Source organism: Nuphar pumila, chromosome 2 (assembly GCF_984573655.1).
Source record: "Nuphar pumila chromosome 2, dmNupPumi1.hap1.1, whole genome shotgun sequence".
In the NCBI taxonomy this organism is placed as follows: domain Eukaryota; kingdom Viridiplantae; phylum Streptophyta; class Magnoliopsida; order Nymphaeales; family Nymphaeaceae; genus Nuphar; species Nuphar pumila.
This window is the reverse complement of record NC_143250.1, coordinates 106,144,003-106,168,045: the sequence shown is the minus strand read 5'-3', so window position 1 is coordinate 106,168,045 and position 24,043 is coordinate 106,144,003. Positions and strand designations below refer to the sequence as shown.

Below are 24,043 nucleotides of genomic sequence, written 5' to 3'. Positions count from 1 at the left end.
TTCACGGCTTACATCGCCAATCCTTTTTGCGATATTCTTTCGAGGCGGAGACAAATACAGCGATTGCTAAACAGAAATGTTATATCTTAGCGATGCCAGAGAGGTTAGGCAATGTCACGATTTCTGAACAAACTTCTATTTTCGATTAAAGTTTATTTATTACCGAGATCCATAGACGAAAAGATGTAATAATAAAGAATTAAACAATAAAAGAATGTCACGTTACTACAACTCATTATACAATTACAACAAAAACCTAGCGTGATAAAAATGAAAATCTAGGATTTATTCTGAGACACTTGACGAATCAGATGAAATATCATAGACTTGTCTCTCACTTTTTATTTGTGCACTGTCTATCCTGCGTGGCATCTTCGTTGTGAGACCTTTATTAAGAAAACTAGTCATCATCTCTACCACTGAGTTCAATTGAATCCCCATAGTGCTTACTTCTGCCCTTAATTTCTTATTCTCCCTCTCCATAACTTCGAACCTTGCGGCAGAGACAATGTTCTCTTTTAGAGCAAGTGTTCGCTCTTCCTCGTGCTTTGTTACTGAGGGACTAGTCGTAGTAACCGGAGAGAGACGACGTTTTGGTTGTAGAGGCTGGGCTGCAACATGAGAAGGGGCAGTTAGTAGGCATGGGTTCACAATTTTTCCAATCTTCAGATTTCGCCGCATTGGTTCCCAATAGCTTTTGAAATAGAAGAGATCAAATTGTCGTCATTCATGATCATACGATACAGCAGGGAAACCACCTGAGTTCCAATTTAATAGTTTGTCCCTGTAGCGATCGGGCCAATTCACGTTTCTGCCCCCACCACTATTCATTTTCCTTCTCACTTCCAAAGGCTTATTTGGGATAGACTGCCCCAAGCCAAATTGTAGGAGAACTCGACTACCTTGCTGCAACTCGGCTTCAAAATTGCAGAATAGCCACAAATCGCGGTCAGACAATCTAGCAGCCTCCGCAACAACGACTTCATCATCATCCTCCCCACCTCCATAAGGTCTCCACAAAACCTGTACATTGGTATTTCTTTTTAATAACGAATGACAAATATATTAAAATTTATTTACGCATGATATGGAAACAACGATATGTACTACGGAAGACAATCCTGCAACGATGGATACTTAAGAATGCTGAACATTACAACGATTTATAATACTCAATGGTAAATGCTGACGCGATTGTAAATAATTTTAGAACGTTTACCTCATTTAGTTACAGCCCATCTAAAATGGACTTAGCATTATAAACTGCGACGTTTATTCTAGCCCAGCGACCGATCTTTGAAAAACCACAAATCGAAGGGTCACAACGTGGACGCAATGGGATAATATGTTTCAACGCCCACGCCTAACAAAAACAATATTATTAGTAACACCACAACCTGCAATAAGATTTGTCTATAATTACTAAGTATGTAATCAACAAATACCTGAACAAATGGCCAAAATCCACCAACAGTTTTCGTACCATTACTCGCACGGTGGAGTTGACTGTACAAGTGTGCGAGCATAGCGGCACCCCATGCATAGTCGTCGACTTCGTCTAGGTCTGCCAGGTACTGCAGCCACATGGAACTTATTCTCGAACCAGAACAATCGGAAAATAATGTAAGACCAAAAAAATATAGAAGGAAGTCGCGCAACTCTTGGTCAGCTATTTCAGATGCACAAGTAGCGGAGTGGCCTTCCCATTTATTACGAAAAAATGAGACTTTCATTGATGTGGAATTCATTCCTCCAGAAATACATTGACTTCATTCGTCCATCGACATTCCTAACAGGGTCGTGCATTTCTCCCTTGCGTTATAGTTTGAATGTTGTAACAGGACAGCACTGCCATCGCACTTAAGGCCAGTGATCCTCGCCACATCTTCTAGAGTCATGGTGATCTCAAAAGAATCAAACTGGAATGTGTTCGTCTTATCATTCCATTTATTTACCAGGTGGGTCATGGTATTCCAGCAAGTTTCAAAATATTGCTGGTCCAAAAGGCCACCGAAGTGCATATTTCGTAATCGGTCCTTCTGATATGCACTCAGCTGACCATACCACGACAGAACTACAGGCCATTGACACCGACCTCCGAGCTTTTCACCTGGTGCTCTACTTCTTCTGTGAACTTCCTGTAACACAAAATAACATATTATTCATACCAATTGTAAATTAGTTCCATTTGTACTTATAAATACTATTCTACTAACCGCTATAAATAATATTGGTTGCAGACAGACTATCACAGTAATCGCTATACATATTAATACCTAACACAGTAATCGCTATACCAAAATCACTAAACATGTTATTAAATCTTCACAGACAGAACAGATATATTTACCTTGGTCGCTATTTTCTCATGTTCTCCATCCAACCTGGGACTTTCTGGTGGGTCCACTGCCTCCAATTGCCTTTCAATCTCCACATTTACCGGCTCCACCATCGCATGCCTTTCTCTCGGCTTCCTTTTCTCGCCCTCCTTCTCCATCCTTTCTCTATCCTTCTTTTTCTCATCCTCCTTCTCCTTCCTTTCTCTCTCCCTTTTCTCCTCTTCCTTCTTCTGCTTCCTTTCTCTCTCCCTATTCTCCTCCTCCTTCTTCTCCTTCCTTTCTCTCTCCATTTTCTCCTCCTTCTGCTTCCTTTCTCTCTCCCTATTATCCTCCTTCTGCTTCCTTTCTCTCTCCCTATTCTCCTCCTCCTTCTCCTTCCTTTCTCTCTCCCTTTTCTCCTCCTCCTTCCTCTGCTTCATTTCTCTCTCCTTATTATCCTCCTTCTTCTTCTGCTTCCTTTCTCTCTCCCTTTTTTTCTCCTCCTTCTGCTTCATTTCCCTCTCCCTTTTCTCCTCCTGCATCCTTTCTCTCTCTTTTTTCGCCTCCTCCTCCTTCTCCTTCCTTTCTCTCTGCTTTTTCTCCTCATCCTTCTGCTTTCTTTCTCTCTCCCTTTTCGCATCTTCCTCTTGCTTCTTCCTTAACCTTTCCTGCCTCCTGTTTCTTCATTTCTCTTTTTTTTTCTTCCTCCTCCTTCTCCTTTCGCCGCCTTTCTTTCTCTTCCAGTTCTTGTTTCCTTCTATCCTGGAATTCTTCCTCCTGCTTCTTCCTTTCTCTTTCCTTTTCTTCTTTTTCCTTCTTCTCCTTCCGTTGCCTTTCCTTTTTTTTCTCATTCTCCTTCTCCTGCCTTTGCATTTCCTTAGCTTCCTCAAACTCCTTCTCCCTCATTCACCTTTCCTTTTCTTCCTCATACTGAGGAATATTTTGTTCCTTCTCTTCCTCCTCCTTATTCATTTACCTTCGCCTCTCCTCTGCCTCCTTCAGTAGTCTTGCCTTGTTTCGCATTGCACTACGCTCCAAGTCTCTCCTCTTACATTGTACTGCAGTTTCATCCACTAAATAGCTAACATAACTTTGAAACTCCTCCACATTCTTCTTCCTCTTTTCCATCACCTGTGCGTTAATCCTCTGCCTTCTATTTATATTCTCATCAATATTTCTTGCATTTGCCTTCAATTCGTCATCCTTGTTCTGCATCTTTCGTAATTCAGAGTTCTTCCTTTGATCCGCTGCCTCGATATCTGATGGATAATTCTCCGCATAATACGATTCCAAGGCTTTTTTTCTGTTTTCATCGTTCTCAATCTTAAGTATATTTTGGTATCTTTCAAAAACCTTAGATAGATGGGATTGGCGAATCACTTCTCTAATAGACAACCCATAGAACGACGGGGTATCTCTAATCTGATGAGGCGCATACATTGCTAACCTGCACAACACATTACACGATCATCATGATTAGAAATCGTCAGAATATTTGGGTTCATAAGAAACAAATCGTTGTATAAGAAGGAATCTTCAGATTGAAGAAAGAAACATTACACGAAACTCACCGAAACGATGGGAATTTGGATATTTCAACTGTAGAGTAAGCAGTGGTAACAACTAATACGCAACAGAAGGTGGTTATTATGCTGCGACTGCGCGTAAGACGGAAACCGATGCTCTGGAACAAAGGGAAAGGATGCTCCGACGACTCCAGATGAAAGCAAAGAATCTCCGGTAGAGTGCTTAGAGCGAGAATGGATTGTTTTGAACTATTTGAATCCTACAACATAACGCTTGCTACATACGCAAACTTTGCGGAACGTTTTGGCGCGATAACGATGGAGGGCAGTTTTATCCTTTTCACGAACCGACGATTCAGGTTTCTAGAAAGAGGGCATTTATGTCTGTTCGAGAAAGAGGAAGCGAATGGCGGTAAAGGGTACTTAAGTCTTTGTTGCGGCACCAAATTACGATGCAGTATGATGCGGACAGACATCGGGATCCATGCCGGTCTGGATCTTATACGTGGCGCTATTTGGAACCCCCGAACATGAGATCTCAGTATCGGCCCTGTTCGGGGGGAACATATAACCTGCTTTGTCATTTAAGCGCCCCCACTTTTAGATTTGTAGTGGGCTTTTCACTCACCAAAAAAGAGTTTTTTTTTTTTTTTGACAAAAAAAGTTGCGTTAGGCAGACCCCCACCAGGTATACAATTCATACCATTGGATTTTGAAATCGCAACGTCTCGGCACGATGTATTCCTGAAACATCTAGATGGTTAAGATCAGTGGCGAGTTAACGGGTCGGTAGACACGTGCCCACTCTGACCCGTTGAAATCCCTGGATATGGGGCACGGTGAGCAGTGCCCACTCTAACCCTCATATAATATTGGTTCAGGGTGGGCACTGTGCCTGACCCGAAGGGGTTCGACGGCCCCTTTCGTTCTCCAATGTCTTCCTCTCTCTCGATCTGCGAGGCTCCGTCCCTGAGTGCGGTCCTCTCTCTCCACGGCCCTCTATGGAAGCCTACAAGTCCTATCTCTTCTTATGCTTTTCCAGCGATCCCCGGCCGTATAAAGGACGGTGAGCTCTTTCTCAACTTTCTCGATTCCCCAAATCTCTAAAATTTCTTTATTTCCGTCGGATTCCGACGGAGTTAGGGTTTCAGATGGATTTCTTCCTCTACCTCCGTTTTACATCTTTTCTGGAATTATGATTGTTTCTCTTTGAGTTTGAATCCTTCTTATTGTGATAATTTCATTTGTAGGTGACTCAAGGTTGAAGATTGAGATTCTAAAGGGATTTTAATCTGTCCGAATGAGTAAGGAACGGCTGCCTGAACTGTTGGATTTCTTTATTTGGACGGTCGAGGTACATTCGTTTCTTATGATCTTGCAGAATCTTCTGATGTTGCTTATATTTCTTCTTGATTCAGTTTGCCAGAAATCTATTCTTTTCGTGTGTGTTTGATGCGCCTGTTCGTATGCTTGATTGAATCGTGTTTGTTGTTTGTGGGAATTGGTGTCCCATGTGCATGAGTAAGGGAGTGAAGCCTGTTTCGTTTTTTTCTTAGCTGATTGATCATTTTTTTCTTCTTCTTTCGTGTTCGTTGGTATGCAAGAAGCTGGTAGATTCTGAATTTTGGTGATTTTCGATTGTGAATTATGGGTTGACCATTTCTTGAAAATTTTTAGCATGTTTGTATTGCAAAGCTCACCTCAGTTTCCTATTTGTGAAAAGGGGAGGAGGAAGAAGAGAAAAACAAAACAGTAAGTGTCAGTCTGTCCCAGGTGGATCAAGCCCAAGTTCTCTCAATTCTTACATAATATGATCCTCTACAAACAAAATAATTTGAAAAAAGTAAAAGATATTTTGTAAGCAATAGCTTTATGCCTCCAGCAGTTAGCATTCACGAAAAAATCCATGATTTTCAGAAGTAATTTTTTTTAGGGATGTTCTCCTCCTACTCCGCTTCCCTCCAATCTGTTTGTTCGTCTAGTTTGTCGTTGTCATTAGTTCTTCTTCATTTTCCCACTCTTCTCTGGCTATCGTGGCGTTTGTATTTGGGTATCAGTGTTTTGATTATGTAAGCTTATGGCCCCAATTGCAGTTGTTATACCTCTGAGAAATGGGATTTTAACTATCGTGATGGAAAATCAAACTAAGGGTTTGGGATACGCTTTGGACAAATCAAGGCTGAAATATAGTTGCCACTCAGATGATTGTAGACCATCTTGCAAGTCTTGTTTGCTAATATGAATGACACTATGTAGTTTCTCAATTTTTTTTTACACTTGCTAGTATATTTTATTGGAGGAGAAGGATTCATGTGGAAGACCCAGAATGATTTTCTTTTTTGGTTCATATCGCCGACCCCAATTGTTTTGGGAGCAAGGCGTTGTTGTTGTTGTTGTTGTCTTATAAATTGTTTTCTTTTTACAGAGCATTTGTGCCCACCCTAGCTTAAATTCTTGGCGGGTCTACATCTAAATGAAAATGTAAAGCAATCTTATCTGTTGATTGAACAGTTAGGATTGAAAGTATGATGAAACTCATCCTATGTCAAATGATGGATCTGTGCTTTTGGGATGCAGCCTATCAGCTTTGGGCCCAACAGCATGTTAACGTGGTTGTGCATACAAATTCATTAATCTCCCAACTTCCTTCCATTTGTTGTCATTTAATTTCCATTTGTTATTATTTATTTTCTGCTTTTTCAAGTGGTAACAATTTAGAATGTGAATCCGAATCGGTAGGAAGGATAAGTTGGATTCCTTGCAGATTATTATTGTATCTTAAGCTGGTTAGAGTCCGTTATCTCATCCAACAAATGGTGGGATTCTCTTGTAGACTTGTATATGTATCATGTAACTCAAATGAATAGATGACTTCCTCCTCTGATATCGAGTTCTCAAGTTCACATGGTATCAGATAGACTCGATCCATCTTCCATTGCTTCTGTTGTGTGCCACGGTGATCCCACAGTGCATGTCTCACTTAACATCATTGAAACATGCCCTTTGCCAAGCTTGCTTCGTCTTCTCTGATTGCAGCATCCATGAGTGAACAGCCACTCCACCAACAACCGGAATACGTAGATGACTTGATAATTGCACGGAATGATGAAAGTATCTCTCTTTTGAAATCTCATCTACAATATAGTTATCCCGACCACCAACACTAAGGCTCTCCAAGACTTCGTGTGCAACACTAGCAATCCAACTAATATATCGACTAGAGAGAACAAATTTACATGGTTCGGTATAGTACACCATGGAGAAAAGGACTCTACCCTTAAACAATAAGGGTGCACTAATATATAGAAATGGAAATTAGAGAGGTAGTCTACAAGAGTAAGAGAAGAGAAATCGTCCACAATTATCTCCTTGAAACAATTCACAATCAACCCTTATTCAAATTTATTTCCTTATTTGTAGATTTTTCCTCATCTCTTGCAGCGCTGCCATGCTTTATCATGGCGCCACCTTCTTATTCATTTGAATGTAGTGGATTTCGCTTCCCTAACTTGGATATGATCTGATTCGGTTCTGCTGCCCTAGATCCATTCTGCGACTGACTATCAATCATTAGGGGTGTCAATGGTTCTTCAGGTTTGACCCAGACCCGATCCATACCAAAACATTTAGAGTAACCATTTAGGGTCAGGGTTTGGTGATAAATAAGGTCTGATTAGAATTAGGGTTGGACTTGCAGGATCCGATTAATCATTAATATATGGACTCGTGTGGTTTGTGAAATTTCATACCAGACCCAAAACCAACCCGAGTTTTGACAAAGATTCGCTATTTTTCAACGTAAGAAGGATAAAAAATTTATTTTATCAGCTATGGTTTGGGTTTGGTTTATGTAATCCTTATATGATCCCAGTATGGTTTCTCTTATGATGGGTCCAATTAAACCTGAGTCCAGACCTGATACCATCATCTCAAATCCGTTGAGACCCCCTATCAATCATCACATTTTTTCATTAATCAAGAATTTACAAAAAGATTAAATAAACCTTCACTAAAGCAAACTGAATTCATTCATGTGCTTTACAACAAAAAGATTAAATAAACCTTCAATAAATCCAACCTTCACTTGAAGAAAATAAAATAAATGGGAAGGAACTAAGGAGTAGCCTTGCTACAATAATCAAATCAAATTCAGTATAACTCAACTTTGGAATTGTTTGTTTCTAAGATTCTAGTTTAGTATTTTTATTTGTTAGGGTGGATTATTTTTTTGTGATCATTCCATCGCTGCCAATCAGTCAACCCTATATGAGTTCCAAGAAATTCCAAGTTTATGTCAGAAAGCATGATGACAAATCAAAAAACGCCATCACCGGTTGTGAATTCCCCGTACTAATACCAAAATCATCATGTTTATAACGTTAAGTAGAACATAGTAAATACATAAAACCAAAAAAAATAGACTTTGGAACACTTTAAACTATTACATTGCTTACTGCAGCCACAAAGTAATCAAATGTGAAATTATGAATAAAGAGACCATGTCTTTTGTTGACCGTCTTGATATTGTTTCAATAGTTTAATCTCTTTTTTTTTCTCAATATCGTGAAGAGTTCGGATGGCCTTGATTTTCTCCCAGGGGATATCAACTTTTTTTATTTGAAATAGAAAGTCGATATCAACTTTTAAAATGAGATAATTTTTCAAAAGCTCCCAAAACTATACTCCTAATTAGAATTAGGGATGGCAGTGAACCTGGGGAAAGTGGGGCCCGCCCCGTTTGAACCGGGGATGAAGGGTATGAAATGGGGATGGATACGGGGATGAAGGTTAAAATCCATCCTTGTTCGAGGATGAAGGCAAGGATGGACTTACACTTTTCCCCGCCACGATCCCCGCCTAGCCCCATCCCCAGTCCTTCTAAAGGATGGCAATAGACTACGGAGAAACGGAGCCCCGCCCCGCCTCATCCCCGTTTGAACCAGGGATGGAGGACATGAAACAGGGATGAAGGCGAGGGTGGAGGTTAAAATCCATCCCCGTAAGGGGATGGAGGTTTTAATCTTGAGATGGGGCAGGGGTAGAGACCCTGTCCCCCGCCCCGGTCCGTTGCCATCCCTAATTAGAATACCTCTAGAAATCTATGACCAATCTTTGGAATTTCAGAAAGTAAAGCTTATTTTTGGGATTAAGGGAAAATAGTTGTGCCGAAAATGAAATTTTCCCCAACACAAAAATCAGGATTTGAAGATGACAAAATCCTAATGTGCAAAAGAGCAAACAAATCGGCGTTAGCGTGGCATTGATGCCTACAGTTCTTGCACTCCACATCTGACACGTGTTCAGATTAACCAGCCTCCAGCCACCGAATACGAGTCAAAGCTCAGAACCGTTTCATCCACAAATTCAACTGCCCTTCGATTCATAAATAATAAACCAAAGTAGACGTCATCCATCGGATTGATCAGAGTGCAAGATGACAAAAGTATCCATCCCCTGTCACGTGATAGGGCACGTGCTAAAGGACACGTGTGCGGCATCAAAGGGAACAAAAAGCGATCGTATGCCCGGTCATCATGACGGGCATCGAACCGGCATAAGTGAAGGTGAGAACCCTATTCGGTGGGCACTACCACTGAGAAAGTGCGGATCGGAGAGCCCTTGGATGTTGTAGTCTCAATCCAAGCCGTCCATATTAAACATTTTTAATGCAATCTACCTAGTAGGGGGTCCAAATGGGTCCAAGTTCCAACTCAGGTTCTGAATTGGATCCAACTCATATTATCGGATCGGTTTTGTATATATTTTGGATGTAGGTCAGATCCGAAACAAATGTGGTCAGATTTATTCAAATCTAGGTTGGGTTCAGGTTGGAATCGGGTTTAATCCTAGTTATTTTGATGTTTTCACTTGAAAATCGACAGATTTTTACCAATTTTCAGCGGTTCTCATACCATAAAGGTTCATATCACAACCATAGTGCCAAAAGTTTTTATCGGCAATTTCTTGTTTTTCAATAACTCACGAGAAATTGAAAAAATTCCAAAAATCTCGCATTTTTTTGGCAAAATCTTGGCAATAAAAAAATAATTAAAAAATAAAGAATTTATTTTTATAAGAAAATATTAATAAAATTTATTTAAAAATAAAAAATATAAGATTTTTTTGCAATAAATAGCCATTTAAAACATAAATATCGTGTTTAAATCATGGTATTTATGTTTTTTCATAAATCTTGCAATATTTTGAAATTCTTGCGAGAAATTGCTGTTTTAAACTTTCAGGCAATTTCTTGCGAGATTTCCATAAATCTCGCGATATTTGTCACACTGATCTCAACCAGATCGAAGCTTCATTATGGGATCTAATTAGATCTAGATTCAGAACTAGAACCACTCTTCAAAAGTGGATTCAGTGTTGGGACAAGCCTTACCCAACCCATATATGACCCGTTTACAACCCTTGATATGTTGATGCTGTTCATCTCGAGATGAACGGCATCCAGGCACCACCGATGGTAATACCATTAAACATGCCCCTGATCTGATTCAGTCTCACTAAGAAACCATGTCACATTGGCACGCCATAGTGACACGGGTGGGACACCATTTAGACTTTGTCACAGTATTGACACTTTTTATAATGCTCATTAATATCTTTAAAAAATAAATTTTAATATATTAAAATGTCAAGAATAATTTTTATTGAATAACAATAAAAATAAGTTGTGTCCTACTCTTCAAAAATGTCCAAACTCGCATGTTGGACTCGAATCCTGTGTCGGGTCATACCCACGTTGGATTGATACGGGTTAGCTTGGATGGAACTTTAGCTCCAATGCAACACTAGTTTCAGATATGGGTCCCAAAATAGAATCGGAACTGAATTCAGGTTGGATTCAAACTTATAGGACGGGAATTTATTCCCGATTTCAGAAGATTTGGATCAATATTTTCCCCCAAATATGTGTTCAGATCGTGCTTTTTACGCATAAAACACGTTTTCATCTTTTAACCAGATCATGTAACCAAATCACAATGCAGATCAAGATTTGACTCCAGTTCATTCAGATTAAGATTTGAAAGATCCGAAATTTTTAGAAAGACTGTGTTGCCCCCAAATATTTCCCATCAAGACCTGGTGAGACCCGTATCCATTCAACTACAGGCCCACAACAGCTTGGAATGTGAATGGGTCGGATTTGGGTTCAGATGCATATGAGGAAGCCCATTGCCAAACTTAGTACCTATCAGTTGTTTATCCTAGTTGGGTATATGCTTGCATGTGAACGAAGTTGGATTTACTCGGATTTGGATTTCGATTTGGTTGTAAAACCATAAAACTGAATGCAGCCCATTTATCTTGTCGAATCTGGAACTCTTTATTGGATTGAACTGCAAACCTGTTCGAAATATGTTCAATATCCATCCAAATCGTCGCCGTTTACTTATACGGATTCGGGCCATCCACCCATTTTGGTTCATTTCTGTTTGGAAGATCATGGATGGCCTAATACAACCATATTCATGAGAATGCATTTCTGGTACTTAACACCAGATAAAAAGAGTGTGATTTCATGTGTTTTGATTTATGAAATTATTAAGAAAATTAAGATACAACAACAATAACAACAACTACGCCTTCATCCCAAAACAATTGGGGTGGGCGATGTGAACCAAAAAAGAAAATCATTCTGGGTCTTCTACATGAATCCTTCTCCTCCAATCATTTCTATCCAATGCCATGTCCTCTGTGAGGTTCAAAGCATTCATATCCTATTAAGAAAACTAAGATAAATTAAGATATTGTAATTGTTTCCTATTTTTCTTCATAATGGGTGCACCCAAGGTTTATTAAATGAGACATTCCAAAAAATTTAGAATTCATGGCTTCCACTGGAAATTTCATCTGCTTCTATCATAGTCCATCTTGCTAGTTCCAACACTGTCCAGGTTCGAGCCCAGAAGTTTTGATGGTGAACTTGAAAAGCTACCAACAAACATATTACGGCCAATCATTCTGGATAACGCTTTTTTTTTAAAGGTAAGCTGGGGTTAGACAGACCCCCACCGGTTATTATTCAATGGTACAACTGGGGTTTTGAACCTCCAAAGTATCACCGCAAGGAGACGTGCACTGACAGCTCCGACCAATCACGCGAAGCTCCGTTGGTACCATGAATAACATTTTTTTTTTAAAGGCAAGCTGGGGTTAGGCAGACCTTTACCAGATATCTCTTAAACCCCATGTGGCAGAGGGATTCGAACGTGGGCCTTCAACTTGGCACTGGATGGTATTATGGATAACGCTTGCTCTTAAATAGATGTACTAGTTTCTCGAAGACCAAAAACATGAAATTAAAAAAAAAAAAACAAAGTTTCGTGAGATTTTGTTAACAAAATCAAATATATTAAATAAAAACGAGAGAGATTCATTTTTACGACAAACTCAATATTTTCAACATCTGGCAAATTATCGCGATATTTTTCATGATTTTTTTTTAAGAAATATCTCATCATTTAACTTGAGTGGGTCCACAATAAATAAGGAATTCATTAACTTGGTCATGTTTTAGTCTAACCACCAGCTTAGGCGACTGAAGGCCCAAGCTGACCCACCAAAGATTCTGGGGGAAGAAGCTGCAAGTCAAAGTCTTGCATATGTTGACCGACCGGCAAAACCCAGTTGGTGATCACCAACCTAAGTCTCATCACAAACGAGTGCGCATCAGGTCAGAGCGACCTCTCACGGTAATCGATTAGAACCGCTTGGTTAGACAAATTTGCTAATGCACACAATTTTTTTTGTGTTTTATATGGCTCGAGTATTATTTTATTTTATTTTTTTGACAGAGAAAGCTAGGGTTAGAATGACCCCTATCAGTTATACAACCATATCCCATCCGGATTCAAACTTGCAACGTCCCAACACAAGTTGATGTGCACTAACTGCTCTCCTGCCAGACAAGCGAAGCTTCCCATTGATTGGCCAGAGTATTTATAAAGTACTTGAGCCCGATCATTGGATCTGATCGGATATACGTTGGAAGGCAAAATGATATGTTTTTTAGAATGAAAAGTTTACTGTAACCAACAGGGGCTTACCTTGTCTGGTGGGAGTTGCTAGTGCACATCACCTTGTGTTGGGACGTTGCAAGTTCGAATCTCAAATTCCCAATGGTATAGTTGTATAACTTGTAGGGGTATGCCTAACCCCAGCTTGCCTATGAAAAAAAAAATTATTTTGTTTTTCATAAACAAAACTTCAATGTTTTTTTCTAAAAATTTTAAAAAATTAAACCCATTCTTTTGCTTTGCCAAATAAGAACCTTTTTTAAAACATTTATATCTAAAAGCATAAAGATTGTGATATCATGTCCGTGGTTTTTATTTTTTTGTCCCTTGAGTGGTTGAACTTTTCGTGGGCAGCTTCGCCATTTAAAATCTCATAACCACATCCTTCAACCATGGTTAAGTTGGCGTCACCTAACCATGGTCAGCTCCCATCACCCGAAAAAATCAGGAAAAAAAACAAAAGAATCGTAGAATGTGGACTTGTTACTTTCATGAAAAGCAGTTAACTGATCGTTAACAAATCCGTAACGGGCAAAATCTCGCCACTTGTCCGCCCGCAACATTTGTTCGGGCAGGCAGCATCGTCGCAAGAGAGCAACCCCGGGGTCGCTGCCCGAACTGCCCGTAATCCTCTAAACCCGCTTTCCCCTCCTCCTGGCCCTGGAGTGAAAAAAAAAAGAAAAAGGCAGGCAGGCGTCGGAAAAAAAAAATCCCTCCCTATCACAGTGAAGGACCCTCGAGATCGACGGCTGAGGTTGCTCGGGAGTTCCCTAGTCCCTAGCGCTGAGTTAATACCGGAGAGGAGGCAGATCTGCTAGGTTTCCGGCCGGATTTCGACTTTCAGGTACGTTTCCTTTCCTTTTCCCGGTGATTCCTTGCATTTTTTGCTACGGACTCGGAGAAATCGAGAAGTTTCTCGTTTTATCCCGTTTTCGGACAAAATTTCCCGGAAAATCCGGGTTTCCGTAGAGTTTTACGAGAGATTATTCTCTCTTTCCCTCGGAATCGCCGGAGTTTCTTCCGACGGAGAGCAAGATCCGCGGGTCTCTTGCCGGATTTCTCTGGTTTCCCATCCGGTGGCGCTCTCGCACGAGTTTTGCAACTTGAGACCCGTGGGAAAGCCGAGATCTTCCTCTCTCTTTATCTCACTAACGGCTTCTGCTTTGATCTCTCCTTCTCACAAGGCCATCCCTCTCAGATCTCCGCCGGAGAGATGGCGGTGGTTCCGGTGGAAGCTCGAGCTAACCATCTGCGTGCGGCCGGGCTGCTAGTTGAGCTCTGCTTCGGTAGGGCACTGGAAACCCTATCCATCGTCAACCTGCTCAACGAGACTCTGCTCCAAGTAACCTATTTTCCCTCCATCCCTTCGCTTTGTGTGTTATTACTTTTCTCCCTTTCGCATCTTCTTGTCTGTTTGCTTAACGATTTTTCCTTTCTCTCTTTTTTCACTTGATTTGATTATTCCTCCCCCGCTCGTCTACAAACCGAGAAGAAGATCTTCTTCTCTAAGCGTGTTCCTTATGCTAATTTTTAATTAATATATCTCCAGTAGCATTTTAGTCGTTCTTTCCATTTCTGTCTGCAAAAATATTCACCCAAACAAAAACATGTCCCATTAAACCTTTTTTTTTTCTTCTTCTTCTGTCTTGGGGAGATGATGTAGAAAAGGAATTCATTATTTTTCTCTTTTATTTTGCAATTTTTGATCCCTCCTCTAACCGTCATGTTAGGGTTTGCTCCTCTCTCTCGGGTTGACGTACACGTGTCGGTGAGGGTTTCTGCTACCTTTGTGCGTTGGGGAGTTGGAACTTTTTTGTTTTAGTTGACCGAATTACCCTTCGAACGCGTAGATTTGAACGGCGGTTCTTTCGTCCCTTGGTGGGAATGTTGTTAAGAGATAGAGGTAGAAAGGTCTTCTTACCATAGAGTAAAAGCTACTCAAGATCGACGGTGGCTGTTGCTGGTCTTGATGGTTGTTGACTTACCCATATTTTTTTTTTCAGTGCGGCTTTACCTGTAGGGCCACCACGGTCGGTGGATGTTTAGGACAATCTTTGTGATCGTTGTATTGCTAAAAATGGGGTCGTGGGTTACTTTCAGTTAGAAAATTCCCCAGCTTTTGGTACAACTTGTTAAAGTCTCGGAGTGTTTGTCGTGGGAATAGTTAGTACTTAGTACCATCGACACTATTCTCGCTTAAGCTAGAGGTTTTGAACCGTGTTTGGCAGTTTAGAATCTGAGTCCGGGTTTGTTTGTAATATAGACGAGGAAAGATCACTTTGTTCCTGATCTTGTTGGCCATTCACACAAACAACGTGCTTAGGGGTGTCAACGGGACCCGACCCGTACCAAACCCTATAGTGTCTGGGTATGGTGATAAGACCCAAGTAAGACCTGGGTCAGGACTGGAAGGTTCGATCAATACATGGATCCAGATACAGACCCAGGCCTATCCGAGTTTCGATTAAGACCGGAATTTTTTCAATGCAAAAATGATAAAAAATAGTGTTTTACCGGGTATGGCCCAGGTCTGGTTCATGTAGTTCTTATCGGGTCTAGTCCAGGTATGGTTTCTCTTATGGTGGGTCTGATTAGACCCGGAACTGGACTCGATACCATACCCAAAAATTTGGGTCAGGACTGGTTTTCACCTCGGTCCGAACCAAACCAAACCAAACCCGACCAGTTGACACCCCTAATCGTGCTGGCGATTGACTTAATTACATGATCCAAGGTACAAAACCTTACTACCAATCAATGTTGTCAGTATCGTTATGTATTGGCAGAAAATCTATACGATGTTAACCTGAATCGGCTATTTTTTAATAAATATAAAAAAGGCTAAAATTAATTTTTTAATATTTTTTAATAGTTTTAGCATGTGTCACGTTCTGATTGACATGAAATATTTTTTAATTATTCTTTAGCCGATTCAGAAGGGCTATTCAACTCTAAAAGGCTGGTATTTGATCTAGACCCAGGTTTGACCGGTCCTCCTGTAAGAAAAGCCATACTCAGATCTTATAAGGACACATAAACCGCACCTAGTACATATCTGGTCAAATAATATTTTTATGTTTTTTACATTGAAAATTTGCGGATCTTTATTGGAACTCAAGTTGAACTAAGGACTGCTCTCCATCTAATAATCAGATCGGATCTTAATCGGATCACCTTCTTTACTACCAAACTCCGCCCCTGCTGGATTCAATATTGACCCGGGATCAGGTCACACCTGACCCATTGACACCTTTAGATCAGCATAATGTACATCTATGTTTACCAGCAGGCCTTTTTCCCATAAGGGGGGGGGGGGTTACACCCAGGCGCAACCCTCGACACCAGGGAGCCAACTGCTTCAGCTTACTCAAGGGGGATAACACCTGCAGGAATCAAACCCGTCTGACAGCTGAGGCACGTTTCTACTATGCTAAACCCTCGGGTCCTGTTTACCAGGACTTGATTAAAGAAATTAACCATCTCTCTCTCAAAAAAAAAAAAAAGAATCAGAGACTTCAAAACCATCAACCCTGAAAAGTTCAACTTCATTGTCAATGATTTGTTTCTGCGCGAGTTCACCGCCGTTTTCGGTGACCTCGGGCTTTTGTCCTCGATTGTGTGGTCGATCTCAGATGAGCCACTGCAGTTCGCTATCGTCTTCCAGCATCGATGACAAGCTTGAAGCCTGAAGGAGGATTTTCTTCTTCTTGTTAGGGCACCACCCTCCGCCCCCCATTAGACGGTCATTCACCCTCCTCCCCACTGGTTCGGTCGGCGACCTCTCTCTCTCTCTCTCTCTCTCTCTCTCTCTCTCCAAACCCCAAATCCTTTCTTCTTTTCATTCCCAATCCGTCTCTGTCGGTTGCCCTTCGTTGGGCGCTCTCTATTGCCCTCTGTTGTGTGCGCCCGTCGATTGGCCTATGGTCGGGGCTCGCACGACCTAGAAGGGCCTTTCTAGTGACAGTAAGGGCAGTTCGAAAGCTGGGTGACTTGGAGGCCATAGCAATAGACCGCAGCAACAAGAGGCAATAGACCGCAGCAGCAAGAGGCAATCTCATCCCAGTCGGGCGTGTATGCGGTTTATGACAATGAAGGGGCCCTTCAGTTCATCGGGATATCCAGGAACATCTCCGCCAGCATCTCAACCCACTTGAAATCAGTTCCTCACCTCTGTGGTTCACCTCGGTGGAAGTCGTAGGCAACCCGACTGCAAGTCTGCAACAGCCAGGCTTCGGCTACTGGCTTCTGACGGCAGTCTCGGTCGAAGTCTGTAGAAGGCGTCGAAGTTTGCATTTCCAGCGGCCAGCTCGAACGTCTGATGCCCTAGCTAGTGTCAAGTTCCGTCGGTTGTGTCGATCACCGTCGGAGTCTCCAACCCTCGCAGGTGTGCCTCTATCTCGTATATTCCCTTTTTCAAAGTTTCATAGGCCCCTCCATCGGTGTCTTTCGTCATTTGGTTATGCGCCCCTCATCAAGTCGTTTTTGGGGGCTTGCACCTGATCTCCCGTTGAGGGTCAACCTGCGAGCCCTACATTTCATCAAGGAAGCCTTGAATGATTGGGGTGCAGCCTTTGTGCTTCGCCGGTGGGGATTGGATGTTGTCTTGCCTTTCAGAATCAATTATTTGTTCTTCTCTAAGCTTTCGGAGTCCCTCCGATCATGCCTAGATGTGGGCCCTCTTCGTATTTCGGACATTAAGTTTTTTCTGCGAGCTATTAGGCGGGAGCCTCTCGAAGCGTGCTCTGTTAGGGCTATGCTTGTTTCACCTTTCTTCATTCGTGAACTTCCAGTATGGGTTGCTGATTGAGGATGGCAGTAGGTCTCATCTACTTGGCAAAGCTCCTTCCACGTTGTTCGCTCTAGATCTCAGTTGAGTCATGCCAAGCTGGGGGATTGGTGGTGGGCTGCTTGTTTTTCTCTGAACTTCCACAAACGATGTGATTGTCATAAGTGTGGCTCATCTTTTCTCTCTTGTCGTCACCCAATCTGGATGGAAGCGAAGGTGATCTAACCCATCACATTCTCATTCGTCGGGGCAGAATCTAGTCACTAAAGATTTTTCAGGGTTAGAGCATCATCCTGCAAGTCGGAATCATGAACGGCCTCCCCAAAAATTATCCTTCTCACCGTGGGTGCAGATTGGCAATCTTTGTAACCCGGTGAATTCATTCCATGCTGTCTAGATTGGGTCTATTTGGGTCCCGGTCCAGCCGCAACACTTCGGGCTTTCTTTTCTGTCATTTGCTTCGGCTATGTTAGCCGCATCTTCAGCGTATGATGGCATCTCCTAACCGCAAGTTCTGTTAGGGGTGGGCCTCAAAAAAATTGGCTATGTCGTCAATGTTTACTCTCCTAGAGATTTGTCGCTCACTATTTATAATGCATGGAGCTCGACGTCTAGTTTTTTTGGGGCTAATTTTTGTGGCGGACTGACGGTGCGATTGGGTAGGCATGCTTGTGGGAAGCAGAGGAAAATCTTGCCATCCTCGCCATCGCAAGTTCTGTCAAGGGTGGGCCCACAAAAAATTTACCATGATAGCAATGTTTTTTCTACTGGAGTTCAGTCGCTAATTATTTCTCAAGCTTGGGGCCTGGTGTCTGCTTTTGTTTGCACCACTTCCCGTTACAGCTTGGAGGCGCGGTTGGGCACGCTGGTGCGTGGTGGACAAAGGACGAATCTGCAATCGTCCCTTATTATTTTTCCCTCCAAACGCTCTAACGTTTTGGTTATCAATCTTATTGCGTTTAATGCTAGAACCAACCTGGCAATCAGATACATGGTGGTGCTTGGCTCCTCGGTTCTGCGTCTTCTTCCTGTATTGCATTATGTCTTTGAGGTTTTTTCATCTGCCAAATCTTTTGGTCTTCCGCCAAATGGGGTCTTATCCGGTAGTCCAGCACAGGGTCAGGGTAGCCACTTGTTTATGCCTTTGCTTCAGCAGTGTCCTAGTCCACAACCTCTAGGTGTCACGGTTGTCGATGCAGCTAAGTTGCTAGATATCTCTCTCTCCTCTTTGCAACTGCAAGCTATAGCTGTTGATATGGATTCTACGATTTCAGTTATCTCTGCTATTATTGGGGACTCTCTTTGCCACTCCGGTGGAGCAGACTGCGAGCAGTTGGGCATTTTCGATGGTCATTTGATGTCGTCTGCCAGTGCTCGGGGTGTTCGGCAAATCATGCATGATCAGCGAAAAAGGAGGAGGCCTTCGTCAATTATTTCGGCTATCGATGCTAGGTCTCCAAGAAGGTCGTCTCGGTGCCACCAACCCCGGGTTTTTTCAGATTTTGTTTCATGAAGACTGTTTGTTGGAATGTTAGGGCTTAAATTGTCCCACGAAACGCACCTGTTTCTGGCTAATTGGGTTAGGGAGGAAAAGCCCGACCTACTTGCTTTATGTGAAACTAAAATGGAGGTCATCTCGCTCCTGATCGCCTCTAGCATCTGGCAGGGAGCTGACTATTTCTTTAAGCCTGTGGTCAATCATGCAGGATGTATCCTTATCTTGGGAAAACAGTCTTTAAATTTATCTTAACTGGATGTGGGTCTTTTCTCTTTATTTGTTGCTTTCAATTTGCAGGCAGTTCGTAGAAGAGTAGTGGTTTCTGTTGTTTATGGCCCTAATCTTGTTGTCATGAGGCCCGCATTTTTGGATGATTTGGATTGGGTTGTCGTTTTCAGCGCAGATTGTCATCTTCTTATGGGAGATTTCAATTGTTTGCTATCTATTCATGATTCTAATAACCTCGTTATTCCTAATCCCTCTATGTGAGGTTTTCAAGACTTTGTTCATCGACATTTTCTCATCCTTATTCCTTTAACCGAGGAGCGCTTCTCTTCGTCGAATAGGCGGTCTCGTCCGTGTTGTAGGGTCCTTGATAGGGTCTTTATCACCCCTAATTTATTGGACCTCATTTTTGACATTAAGTGTGTGTTGTTTGCTCCTTCTATCTCAGATCATGGGCAGATCATCACTCATTGGGGTGATGGCTTTCAACCCACCAAGAGCTTTGCGTTTGAAAAATGGTGGCTTCAGGAGCCAGATTTTGTCTCGGTTATTGCTAATTCTTGGAACAAACCTGTTGATGTGCATTGGGCAGCGCTCCGGGTTCAAAATAAGCTTTCTCGTCTAGCTAAGGATATCAAAGTTTGGCTTCATAGTCGTAATGTGAAGAAATTTCAGCAAATGTCCGCATGGGATCAGGAGATTTCTACGTTGTATCAGTCTATGTCTTCTCGTAGCTCTTTTTCTGATTTGAAACTTCTCAGTCTCTAGGTCAGGTCCTTAGAATTAACTATGCTCTTGAAAAGCTGGAGGGTCAAAGAGGAAATTCGTTGGAAGCAGAGGTCTAGAGTAAAATGGCTTGCGGCTGGTAATGGCAGCACTAAATTTTTTCACTCATATGCTTCTCATTGTCATAGGAGGAAGGTCGTTCTTCTATCTCCATTGGGGGTGTTTCCTATCTCAATCAGCACGTTAAATCGCAGTCTCGCTATATTTTAAGGATTTATATTCTGCTTCGTTAACTGTGGAGGGTGTCTTTAGTAATGTCCTAGTTGGGTCAATTCATCCTGAGCAAGCCAGATCTATAGGTTCTCTGACGATGAGATTTTTAGGGCCATTAAGGATCTGTCGGGTTGAAAAGCGCCTGGTATTGACGGGTTTCATGTTGACTGCTTTAGAATCTTTTGGGACTGTGTTAAATCAGACGTGAGCATGTTTGATGAGTTCTATCGTAACTCCAGACTGCCTTATCATTTTCATGTTGCTATTATTTTGCTTATTCCGAAAGAGGATGAGGTCACTGATATTTCACGATTCTGCCCTATCTTAGTTATGAGTGCTCTATATCGAATGTTTGCCAAGGTTTTGGCGAATAGGCTGAAATCGGTGGCTAACCAGATTTTTTCTGACTCTCAGTTCATCTTTATCTGTAATAAGAGGGTTCAACACTCGTTCATCATGGCGTTCGAGGTTGTTCATTCCTTGCAGCATAGTGGTCAACCTTACTTTGTCCTTAAATTAGACTTTCATAAAGCTTTTGACTCTGTGCATTGGCCATTCTTATTTCAAATGTTAGCAAATTTCGGCATTGGTCATCGTTTTTCTGGTTGGGTGCGTGAGCTGGTCTCAAATGCACAGGCCATGTTGAATATTAATGGTGTTAGAGAAGACCGGTTCAAGCTGAGGCGGGGTTTGCGGCAAGGGTGCCCCACTTGCCTTTGTTGTTCAATGTTGTTGTTGAGGGTCTTGTGGTCTTGCTTAAGCGGGTTGCGGTATCGTGTTTCATTGATCCTTTGCAGGTTTCAGACTTCTTTACAAGTTTCAGACTTCCCGGGTCATATTCTTACTTATGCTGATGATATGATCATTTTTTGTCGTGCAAATGTTCAGCAGATGCTTAGGTTCAAGCTTATCATTCAGTTCTTTTTCTTCCTATCTGGGCTTTCTCTAAATGAGACCAAATGCTCTATTATCATGTTCAATGTTCATGTCAATATGCTTGCAACTGGAAAGAGAATTTTTAATTTCACTATTTCTGACATGCCTATTATGTACCTGGGTTTGCCGTTACAAGTGAAGCACCTCTCTTCTGCTGCTTGGACTTCAACGCTTCAAAAAGTGAAGCGCAAATTGCTTTCGTGGCAGTCGTCTCATCTCTTCATCGTCGGTCGTCTAACCTTAGTCAGACTTGTTCTTTCAACTATTCCAGAATTTTTCATGTCTATGTTTGTGGTGCCTGTGGGAGTAGAGAAGCAGCTGACGCGCTTGCTGACAGGTTTTCTATGGTCTGGGTGTCAACGCAAGGGTAAGCGTCACTTGATTGGTTGGCGTATGGTTGGTTTAGGCATTCATGCGCCCAGACTGCGGAGCATTGTTCTTGTAGCCAAGCAATGTTGGTTGGTTTACCCCCTTGTGCTCATTTGCTTCTTGCTAAATATGGGGCTCCTGCTCTTATCCTGATTCGTCTGGGAACCCGAGGTTTGGCACTCTCTCACTTGCGTAAATCGTGGTTGAGGGCTTTAGCCTGCTTTAGAAACCATTTTGAGGACTCCGAAAATTTTGGTCAGTGGTTGCAGTGGGCGCTGACGCCAAGCAGAGAGTTTCTCACCAAAAAAGTCTATAGATCGTTGCTCTCCCCGGGGGTTGATTGGTTGCCCGAGGATGTGCTTTGGGCGAAGGGTCCTTCTCCCCGTTCTCGAGTCCTGACTTGGTTAATTTTGCATGATAGAATCCAGACCGACAGTAATTTAAAGAAGTGGGGCATTCAGCTCCCGAGTTGGTGCGTGCTTTGTCAAGCTGCAGAAGAATCTACGTTTCACTTGTTCTGGTCTTGCGCAATATTTGTGAAACTCTTTAGCAGGACCTGGGGGCATCCAAAAGTGTTTGTTAAGGAGGAGTCTTTTATACTAGATCTGATCTTGAGCCCGGTTTGTATTAGGCGCAGCACAAGGTGGAGGTTCAACTGGCGAATGTGGTTGCTTACTTCTTGGTGGTTTGTTTGGATGGCACAAAACGATGCTCATTTTCGTCAAATTTTGATCTTGCGTATGCATCTTAGTGATCTTCCGCTCCCTCCTGCTGACGCTACCTCTCTTTTGCTGCGATCTGGGCAAGCGGCTCCAGCGTGAGCCTGTTTTATCTGTCTGATCTTTTTCTCTTCTGCTTTCTTTATTTGTTTTAACTTTGCTCTTGTCTGGCCGTTTTATCTGTCTGATCTTTTTCTCTTCTGCTTTCTTTATTTGTTTTAACTTTGCTCTTGTCCGGTTCATGGGTTCAACATTTTGTTGATCTTCGTGAGTGGTAATGTTGAAATTCTTTCGTCTCTCTCTCCTCTCTCTCTCTCTCTATTTTCCGTTGTAGTTATCATATTACTATTATTATCATCATTACTATTATTCATATGACGTTTATTGGTGTTTATTTGGAATAGCAACTTGGTTCATCGTCTATACTATTGTCATTTCATGTATATGGTTTTGATGGTTTCTGCTTTTGACAAAAACACGTTCAGGCTGGCTGTAACTTGGAGCAGTTGCTAATTGATGCCCAAATAACATTAACGAAAATGGTACCAGCCCTGTCCGAACCAACCTATTCCAAAATTTGATCGCTGCCTCTCTCTCTCTCTCTCTCCCATATGACATCTAAGAATCTAAATTTTCAGGATAAGCCAATGATAATAAACAAGTTCACCACTGATGGAGGCCACCAATGTAGCATCGAAGCAAAGCCAACTGATGCAAGTGATGAGGATGATGACGACCACGATGACGATGATGATGGCAGCTTTGGCGAAGGAGAAGAAGAATTGTCATCAGAAGATGGAAGGGCCAATGAAAACAATGGCAACAACAAAAGCTCTAACAATGTACCAGATGGAACTGGTGATGGCAATGAGCAAGGGGAAGAAAATGGCGAAGATGAAGAGGGTGATGACCAGGACGACAATGAGGATGATGACGAGGATGAAGAGGAAGATGAGGATGGGGAAGATGGCGGGGAAGATGATGAAGTGGTTGAGGAAGAAGACCAGGAGGATGAAGAGGAAGAAGATGAGGACGCTATCCAGCCCCCCAAGAAAAGGAAGAAGTGAGGCATTTTAGTTTGATTCCCTACAGCAAAGTTGAAGCAAATTCTGTTTTTTGTTTTCTAACGTATTATGAGAACCTTCTCTTTAGCTATGAAACATGCAAAAACTTTGTATTTCTTCCTCAACGAAGACTTTGAGTCTGCACATTTTAATTTAGAATAATAAATTTGCGTAGAGAAATCTTCTAACGTGTAGGCTTTTTTATGATGAAGAACCCTCACCAAAGTGAGAGGAAACCCCGGGTGGGCCGCACAACTACCCTGCTCTCAAAGCTACGCCCGTCCACCAGCAGGGTTTGATCAATGTCTTCAACTCCACCTTCACAACCCCCTTGCTGGCCACGTACAGATGTAACAGCCAGGTGCATGTCAACCACAGCGCAAGTGTTTGGAATGACAGCAGAGTTATCTTACACCACCCCTTATGGGATATTTCTTGGAAAAATTATGCTCAAATTCTATGGCACTTTCTCCCCACAGCTCCGGGCTCTATCCACACTGAGAAAATTCATAAATTTGAGAAAATGTCAAACACTAAGGGCACGTAGGCACGTTTCTAAGTGAGACAACAA

The 24,043-nt window shown here is 42.1% G+C and overlaps 2 protein-coding genes across 6 annotated transcripts in view; both read left to right on the top strand.

Moving 5' to 3' along the window:
• Positions 1 to 6,496, top strand: part of LOC149846578 (ABSCISIC ACID-INSENSITIVE 5-like protein 2) — a 52,856-nt gene extending 46,360 nt beyond the window's left edge. Inside the window, exons 3-4 of one of the 2 annotated variants that reach the window (XM_089996430.1) lie at positions 5,095 to 5,198; positions 6,356 to 6,496. In XM_089996430.1, coding sequence (XP_089852556.1) covers positions 5,095 to 5,109 — 15 coding nt within the window. In that variant the 3' untranslated portion in view covers positions 5,110 to 5,198; positions 6,356 to 6,496. Of the gene's footprint in view, positions 1 to 5,094; positions 5,199 to 6,269 lie in introns of both variants that reach the window. The other variant, XM_089996429.1, reaches the window with a different exon arrangement.
• Positions 6,497 to 13,462: 6,966 nt separating this feature from the next.
• On the top strand, positions 13,463 to 23,652 carry LOC149846577 (uncharacterized). 4 transcript variants are annotated; one of them, XM_089996422.1, is made up of 4 exons: positions 13,463 to 13,720; positions 14,061 to 14,218; positions 22,894 to 22,950; positions 23,047 to 23,652. In XM_089996422.1, exons 2-4 carry the CDS (start codon positions 14,090 to 14,092, stop codon positions 23,473 to 23,475), a joined length of 615 nt encoding a protein of 204 aa, XP_089852548.1. In that variant the 5' UTR covers positions 13,463 to 13,720; positions 14,061 to 14,089; the 3' UTR covers positions 23,476 to 23,652. The 4 variants fall into 4 exon arrangements, with proteins under 4 accessions (XP_089852548.1, XP_089852549.1, XP_089852550.1 ...); XM_089996423.1 differs by having other exon boundaries at positions 13,539 to 13,720; positions 14,075 to 14,218; XM_089996424.1 differs by lacking the exon at positions 22,894 to 22,950 and having other exon boundaries at positions 13,547 to 13,720.
• The last annotated feature ends 391 nt before the right edge of the window (positions 23,653 to 24,043 follow it).